General features: G+C 57.8%; 1 protein-coding gene across 1 annotated transcript; it reads right to left on the bottom strand.

Moving 5' to 3' along the window:
* Positions 1 to 363: 363 nt before the first annotated feature.
* Positions 364 to 8350, bottom strand: LOC112943915 (AN1-type zinc finger protein 5-like). The gene is made up of 6 exons (XM_026035220.1): positions 8328 to 8350; positions 6639 to 6812; positions 5522 to 5615; positions 4760 to 4878; positions 3064 to 3174; positions 364 to 1886 (listed from the first exon to the last, which is right to left on the bottom strand). Exons 2-6 carry the CDS (start codon positions 6787 to 6789, stop codon positions 1738 to 1740), a joined length of 624 nt encoding a protein of 207 aa, XP_025891005.1. The 5' UTR covers positions 6790 to 6812; positions 8328 to 8350; the 3' UTR covers positions 364 to 1737.
* Between the last annotated feature and the right edge of the window lie 336 nt (positions 8351 to 8686).

The following is an 8686-nucleotide window of genomic DNA, read 5'->3' on the forward strand; positions in this document are numbered from 1 at the left end:
CCACTGTGCTCCCAAAGAGCGGCACCAACCCAGGGGTCCCCCATGCACAAAAAGAACCACTGACAGCATCCAAGCAAACTAGAATATATTAATATTTACAGATCTGGGTTCATACTAAGAAAAATAAAAGAGAATAGGAGGCAGCAGAGGCCTTTTGCATCCTGGCTCTCCCGTCCCGTGTGCGGCACCAAATCGCCTCCCTGTCCCTCCCCCTGGGTCCGCAGACTTTTTGCACCGATTTCCACCCACTCGCAGCCCATCCGGGTGCATCCAGCTGCTCCCTGCAGCTGGGACACGAGTCGCTGTTGAAGGGAAACGCTGGGAACACGCAGGCCACTGAGAAGTGGGGCAGAGGCTGCTCTGTCCTCCTGGGACGCAGCTGGATTTCTTGGCTTGCGAGGCGGAGCCATCRCAGCCTCACAGATCCGGCCCTCGGCTTTGCTGCGTCCCAGGGAGAACAGCTTGGAAAAGAAAATCCCCGGGGAAACGCTGCGGCCGCTGCGGGTGGCGGAAGGGGAGACCCGAGTTCCGCGGGACAGTTTCCCCTCCTGGACCCTTTTYGAGACCGAGACCAACGCTGGGGTTTGGTGGGACACAGTGGGATGTGGTGCCCAGAGCTGCTGCTCACGTGGGGCTGCAAAGGGGCGGCCAAAAGGGCCGAGGCTGCAGAACGGGTGTCCCCAGCTGTTCTGCCACGCGGGCTGGTGACCAGGGTCTTCTCCAGGGCTTGGTCCGTGGCTAGACGCCAGGAGACAAGAGCCCCTGCCCCTTTGCGTGCTTCCCTAGCATCCCTGAGCTCTCCCTGCACCTCTCTGTACGCCTTAGGCCCCTGCGCGGACCCTCCCCTGTGCCCCACATGCCCCTGCTTGGTGTTGGGAGCCTCCTAGCGTCCCCCATGCATGGGGCAGCCGGCYCTGCCTCTTCCCACGTGGACAGCAGCGACCAGGAGGGCAGCTGGGCCRGGGGAGCTGCCAGGAGCATCAGTGGGGCCCACGGTGGCAGCCACGGCTCTGGGGCCCCGCACGCAGGGAAGGGGACAGGGTCGGTGGCCTGAGCCTTGAGCACAGCCCTGATCCGAAACGCACCGAGTAAGGCAGAAGGTGGGAGTCACGGGGGCAGAAGCGGGTGTGGGAGCGCGGGCTCCAGTGGCGTTATCCCAGGCTCGCCGGGAAGTATTATCCCAGGCTTGCCAGGAAGYGGCCAGGAATTTTGCGCGGAGCAGCAACGGAGGAGCGTTCGAGGGCTGACGGAGGCTGGTGCTCGCATGTTCCCCCRGGCAGCCAGGTCCCCGTGGACAGGCAGGAAAGGAGGCAGGAGCGGCGCTTTCTCCAAGGTGCCGCCGGGGGCCGGAGCATCCTTGCGTCCTGCCCAGCTGCTCAGTGATCCAGCTGCTCCCACAGGGCCTTCGCAAAGGGGCGCGGGGGGGATTGGGGGCGTCTAAACTGCCGAATCCTCCTGCCCGCCTCCAAGATCGGGCACCTCCGGCGGAGCAGAGGGTGGATGGGCTGCCAGCGCGGCGCAAACCGCCCTGCCCAAAGCCTGCGGCACCGGCACCGGATCCCTTTTCCTTTCAGAAGCCGGTGAGAAAAAGATCTACYGAGCAGTGGCTGTAGGTTCACGTCTGCTGCTGGAGGCCCCATGAGGCTGCCCATGGGGTTGGGAGGAAGAGGAGGAAGGCTGGGAGGAAGGGGAGGAGCACCAGGCCACGTGGCTGTCGTTCCAGCTGCCCAGCCTCCCTCACAACTTCTGGATCTTCTCGGCTACGATGACGGGATTCTCCTTGCGGATTTTCTCAGCCGCTTCTGCCTTGTAGTCGTAGGGGCAGGCGTGCACGTCCGAGTACCGGTGAAGGGCGCAGAAGAGGTTCCCGCAGCGGCAGTCGAAGCCTGAAGGGAAGAGAGGACGTTATTCCCAGGAAGGCAGCAGAGCCCGRGCTGTTCCCCGCTAGGCCCCCAAGCCCCATGAACGCACTAAGAGGAGATGGGCCCTGGCCCGGAGCAGGGGGAGGGTTTGGGGCAGCTCTTCGGTTTCCTGCGGCTTAGCTGCTCCCAGGGAAGCTGCGCCGAGCGCTTGTGCCTCCCGCAGCGCCAGCTGTCAGGGCAGCGGGAAAGGCTCTCGGGAACAGCTGTTCCTGCAGCCCCTGCGGATCAGGACACGCGGCGCCAGGGAGCAGAGTGGGAGGGTTCTGATCTGGAGCAGCCTCTGAGCTGGAGCGGGGCCCTCCGAGGCACCATAACAASCACGAGCGCAAAGCGCTACGGCTGGGCAGCAACAAAGCCAGAGGCAACACACCCTGACCTCCTCTGAGCTTCCAGTGCCTCCGAAATGCATCAACTCCGCTTGGAGACGATGCTGTTGGGAAGCGCAGAGCACCCTGTCACTATTTACCCTGTAAGTGTCTCCCAGTCTCCAGGGCAGCTGGGGCCGYGCAGCGCGGGGCTCCACGGACCTGGGCTGGACACTGCCCAAGAAGCTTTTATGGAGGACACCAAACACGGGGGCTAAGCAGGCCGAGGAGGCGCTGCCAGCACAGCGTGGCCTGGGCTAACTTTGTCCAGGGAAAACCTACAGGGTCGCTATAGGAGGGATGCTGATTGTAATAACACACAGCCTCGGTAGCTGCTTCACCAGTTTCCTTCCCGGGAAGGAAAGGCTTGGAGCCTGGTCACCCGACAYGGCGTCTCCCCAGCTCCGGCTCCACAGCTCTGCCGGCTGATCCCGCGCTCACAGGGCTAAGGGCAGGAACCAAGCGGCGTGAACGCAGGGAAGGAGTCTGGCAGCGGGATTTGCAGTCTCAGTCTAGCTTAGTTCCTGCCCCGACTATGGAAGTTTTACCGCACACTTTAGTGGGAGCAGAATTAGATCAACAGCGTGTTGGTGGTTGCCTTTGCTCCTACCCCAACACCGCTTGCCAGGCAGCAGAAGTAACCCAAGGGGCCCCGCTCCATCCAGAGTATTCTTTAGAGGGCCACCTGTAAACAGTGACCCATGCCAGGACCAAACTACTTGGCAGGACCAAACTACTGAGGCTGCGGGTGGTTTTTGCCGCAGGTGGGACCTTACCAGTCAACCCTATCTTCTTCCGGCAGGTGAAGCACCGGTTCTTCTTCTGTTTCACTTTTTCGGGAACCATCTTGTCCTCGGCTGCGTTCTGGGATATTTCAAGGAGGGTCCCTGGAAGAGAGACAAGGGCTTCATTATCCTCCTTGGTTAAGTTAAGCGAGGTATTAGCTTTATCCCAACAGCTGCTCCAGGCCTCCTGTTTCCACATAGCCGCGCACCGTGAATATGTCACACCAAGGTGCGAGCTTGGTGCCCTTCCCTAACCTCTCCCTTCCCATTCCCAAAGTGCAAGGCTCAGGAAAAAAAAAGAAAAAAAAAAAAGGTTTAGCTACAGCATATGTAAGGTAACGTGATGCTCGTGATGCTAAGCAGAATTACCTGGCGCCTGTCACAGGTTAAGCACGCAGCTGGATAGTCACTACGGCTTGGCTGCCGTTCAGCGGCTCGATTGCACATCGGAGCCGGGAGTTAATCTTTGCAATGTTAACCCCTTCCAAGGAGGCCCTGCTAATTATTCCTGTTGCCTCTTATGTAAGTGTTCCTCATATGTAGGTCTCAGAATGCTTTGCCCAGATACTCATCGCCGTCTCTAATCTACCAGAAGCAAAAGCGAGCTCCCAAAGCCAGATTGTTAAAGGTCACTGGCGCTCAGCAGGATTCCCAGCAGCACCTAAGCAGGTTAGAGAAGTCAACAGGCGAGCTCCCCTGCTCCCCTGCAGTGCGTGCTGCTCRCAAGGCCGGGCCGAGGAGAGCAACAGGCGGTTTGTGGGTTTGACCCTCAACAACTTTCTAGACCCCCCCAGGCACGCAGGGCTCTCCCAGGTCTCTCCTGCACCTCCAGACTCTCCTTCAGACAGTCACTCCCACMTGCCTGGTCTAAGTTGTCTCCTGGGCCTGCGGGCAAGTGGTTACCAAGCCCAAACCCTACAGTCAAGTCAGTGCCTGACGCCTGTTTTTTAGCAATCAACAGTCCTGATTTTTCAGGTTTGTGCACAAGCAAACCGAGTTACAGCTGGCGCAGGGTGTCTCCAATGCGACGTGTCACCCGGTTGCAGCTCCACGGCAACACCTTGTAAGAGAACAACCGGAGGAYGTGCCTTGCTGGGCAACAACACCCGTCCTCCTCCACTACTGGGATCACTTCATGGGATCCTATTTATAGATTCACAGGGGATTCACGTGGGATCCACTCTGAGAACAAAACGACGGTGTCGCCSCTCCTCTCCAAGGGGCAGGTGCCCCTCAGACCGCACGGGACACGAGGCCGCCCCGCAGCTGCCACACGAGCCCCTCGGCAGCGTCACACAGAGCTCCCAGCTCCTCTCCTGGGGCTCCCTGCTCTTCTATGGGGCTCCGTGGCCCCCTGCTCCGCTCATCCCTAGGGAGGGATGGTGCAGGTGGCCCAGGGGAGGCTCCGGGGGAGGCTCTAGGCTCCCTGGCACCGTCGCCACTGGGCATCACGGCGGGTGATCCTGCTGCCAGAGCCGAGGACTGGCAGCCACTTGGTGCTCAGCCCACAGAGCCATCTCCTTTGGCCTGCCCTCGGGCACAGCATTTTCTCTCCTATCTCAGAATCAAGAAAACTGTTTTCTTTTGAGCTTAGCTCTCTTGTTAGCTGCACCTTTATTGCTGGTAGGTGCAAACTCTTCGACATCCCACTCAAAGAGACCTGCTCTATTTGTGTCACGTGGCCCACCTGACGAGGAAGATGCTGATGAGGCTTCTTCTGTCTTAGTGAATCTTTCCGTCTCACTGCTGTTCTCCTCTCTGGATATGCTCATGGCTGTCATCTGATGGGTCACAGGGCTCTGAGCACTGGGAGCATTGGCAAGAAACAAACAAAGCATTTTCATTTGATGATCAGTTTTGTGGGAGAGACCTTAAGCCCATAAGCCTAATTTGATTACACTCAGAGGGGGCTCAGCAGTAGAGGAGGCCGATTCCCCCAGAGACTCGGGGTCAAAGTTCTCCACAATCATAAATGGAATAAACTTGTGATGATCTCAGCTTCCTTTTCCACCCAGCTACATCTCAAAGCCCATGCAAGCGTGTCCAGGGCTATGAACTGAACTTCAGTGCAATGGGGGAGCTCAATGAGCATCCTGCTTCCTAACAAACAGCACTGAAGTTTCCGATTTTGTTCATGTAGCCTCAAGGCTGGATCAGCACTAGTGCTGTATGTCTGGACCAGGCTGAAGCTGAATGGTTTAACACAGCTAACGAAACAGCACAGCAACTGGGTGCACTGGCTGTAGGAGAACCAGGCTGCTACTTATTTTACTACTAGCTTTAATTTAGTGCTGACACTCTAGGACCTAACTGCACACAGCAGTCACTATAAGCAAAGACATCTCAAGTGTCCAGATAATAACAGGGTCACTGTGAACAGCTCCCCATGGCCACACAAGGGACGAGGACGTCCCCAGGCAATCAGTCCACCCAGAGCCCATGCCCCTACCTGGCTTTCACATCCTCCGGCGCGGAGCCTCCCTCTGCACATGGCTCCRCGATGGAGCCCGAAGCCACCGGGCTGCTGTTGGGCCCGTTGGCTGCTAGGAGACAAGATCACAGYGGTGGTGAACGCACGGAAACGGGAGCAAGTTCCTCAGCTTCTTGACAGCCACGGCCAAGAGCTGCTGCTGGGCACCTGCCATTGCTGGGGGCTTTTAAACCTTTGGCAAAAACCTACCTTCAGTTACGCTGACCCCTCTGCCATTCTTTGACTCCCCTTCTCAGCATTARAAAGCAAGCTCCACATCAACATAAACGTTCACCTCTCAGTATAAATAAAGGTGCTGCAGGGACCAAATTACTTTGAATCTGGTGCTACTTTGCAGCTCCTCCGAGGTATAACGACCAGATCCACAGTGGCTGAAAAGCCCTGGCTTCAAGAGGAATATGCTGGGGGTTTTGGCAGCTGGGGATCTAAGTAAAGATCTTAAAAAAAAACCCTTGCAATTAATCCTTTGTCAGGAAGAGCTGCGTCCCTAACATACACTTCAAGCGGAGAATTTGAGCAAAGCCATTACCATGCTCAGGACCAAAACTAGAAGGTGTTTCTCAAATGCTGTACACGGGACATCTGCAGAGCCTCTCAGCAGGAGAAAACCCTGCTAATGATGGACCCTGTTGAAATGAAGAAATTATCCAAGCCGTAAAGGCCAAATTCTTCTCAAGCAAAATTTCACTAATTTGGAAAGGTTTTTCATGGTCTCCAGCAACCACTGCACAACTCAGGGAGCAAGAAGCAGCTGAAGATCTGGGCTGCTGAAGTTTTGCAGTTTCCTGGAAGGTGCAGCCTAGGACAGTGCTTGACGAACAGCTGGAATGGGGAAGAGCACCCTCTTATAGGGAGCAGAAGAGCCCCCAGGTTTGGGCATTTGATTTAGAGGCTTGAGGTTTATAGGAAAAGGCAAAGACCTGAGTTTTCCAAAAAGGAAATACCTTCCAGAAGGAATACCTTTCAAGGAAGGTACTGGTGGTCAGTACCAGGCTGCAAGTGCTTTATTCTAGCTTCTTAAAATAAATTGCATCCAGGTGTCCATTTTAGACAGATTTCTAGGACAAAAATCTACCTGGGGGGCTTATCCGGTCGCTGCTCTGCCGCCTCTGTAGAAATTCCTTATAGCAAACGGAGCACATGCCGTTGGTCCGGGGACTGCCGTAAAAGCCACAGCCCGTAGTGCACAGCAGAGGCACCTGCGTTTGATTCGTCTCCTGAGCCATCCTTTCTCCTCCCAGAAGCCAAGCTACAAACAGGAATTAGGGGGAAAAAAAAAGAAAGATAAAAACAAGACAGCTGCTAACAGTGAGAGAAATAGTTCATTGTAGGCTGCAGCTGACCAGGAAGAAGCACAAAAGATCCCAAGAGAGGCCAGTTCCTGCACGCACACAACAACGGATCCGGCTCCCTTGAGCAGCAGATACACAGGGCCCTTCCGCAGCAACAGGATCCGGGTCCTAAAGCCCTTAATCCACCTAGTTGCCCGGAGTCCATCTACAAAGTCCACAGTAACTGAACTGGCTCYGGGCTGCTCCCTCCTTGCACAAGGAGCCTGACTAAATTCGCTGTAAAAGGCGTTCACATAAGACCTGACTGATCGCCGCCGTCCTGTAGGTGACTAATGACTCCTGCCAACACCAAAAACAAAGAATGCAGGTCAAACATCCAGGTTAATTAGTTACGTTTTACATTTAACGGCATTTGCTTCCATTTCAAGGCAGGTTTTTTTTATTTTTTTATTATTTTTTTTTTTATCTCAGGAAAATTCTGCAAGCGAAACAGAAAGGATTTATTGACTCCCATGCTGAATGTACTCAAACACTTCCCAACATTCCCTGGCAGACAAGGGGAACGAGACATTAATATTTTGGGGCTGGAAACAGGCTTCTCTCCAGCAGTAAGGTGCGATTCTGGAGCAGCTTCCCAAGCGGAACAGCGGGAATGGGGAACCTACTTTTGACATGCAGCTCAGCAATTTCTCTCCGGATTACATGAAGTCACCTGCAAAAGCAGGAAGTTGCCCTCTGCAAGGGAAAACCATAAGCAACAGCTCCCAGTAACGCCAATTCAGACGGAGCAAAGCATAGAATGTAGCTCCCAGCAGGAATTCCACGTTATTCCCAGGGAAAAATCCTGCTGCCAGGGCAGCGCCGGGCACGGCACCGTCACCACTGTCTTGCGCCGGGTGAAAAGGAGGGACGGATGCTATGGAAAATGCCTTTCGGCTGCGCTGGGAAGCTCTGCGACCCGGGTTTCCATCCTGCCTTCCTCGGGACAGGAAGCAGGGCCTGTGTCCCGCTGGGATGAGGGAAGCCGGAGTCYGCGGGCCGGCGGCTCCTGGCACCCACGTGGCCCCGCTCCAGGCGCCCCGCCGCATCTGGACACACAGCACCCACAAGCAGCATCCAGCTCCTCTCCCTCGTGCTCCTAAAAACTTCCACCGCCAAGGGGCTAAGGCAGCGGGAATGGGGAATAATTCCCCAGCCCTGAGTTCCCGGTGGGACGGAAGTGGCTCGGCTCCAGGGGCTCCCTCCTTGCTGGGTGGTGCCCGGTGCTCCCGGCGCTCCCAGCACACGGGGCTGGGAGCAGAGCCCCTTCCCTGCCGGAGAATCCCAAGGCAGGAGCCCTGCCGGCGGCCGCGCTGCCCTTCTCGGCCTGCGCAGCGCCCCGTGTCCCCCCGGGGGGGCGGCTGCTCCTCGGGGGCCCTGGGGCTCCTACGCGGCGGGACGGGGGGGCCCCAACGTGGGGGGACGCGACTCACCGGGGCCGGGGCCTCCGCCGCGCTCCGGCCTAGCAGGCCCGGCCGCCCGGGCCCGGATCGCGCTCTCCTCCAGGCGGGCGGCTCCGGAGCTTCCTGCCCGCTGCCAGCGCGGCCTCCGGCCGCGGCGGGAGCCCCAGTGCCCCGCGGGGCGGCTCCGAGGGCGCCGCGGGAGCCGCGCGGGCGCGGSGACGCTGCGAGGGGACGGGGATGGGGACGGGGGTCCGCCCCGTGCCTCAGTTTCCCCGCGCGCCGGGAAATGGAGGCCGCGGCCGTGCGGCCTCGGCGGCGCCGCCCGCACTCACCGGCGCTGGGGCCGCTCCGCTCCGCTGCGCCGGGCCGAGCCGGGCCGAGCCGAGCCG

Source organism: Nothoprocta perdicaria, unplaced genomic scaffold (assembly GCF_003342845.1).
Source record: "Nothoprocta perdicaria isolate Ctin4 unplaced genomic scaffold, notPer1 scaffold_157, whole genome shotgun sequence".
Taxonomy (NCBI): Eukaryota; Metazoa; Chordata; class Aves; order Tinamiformes; family Tinamidae; genus Nothoprocta; species Nothoprocta perdicaria.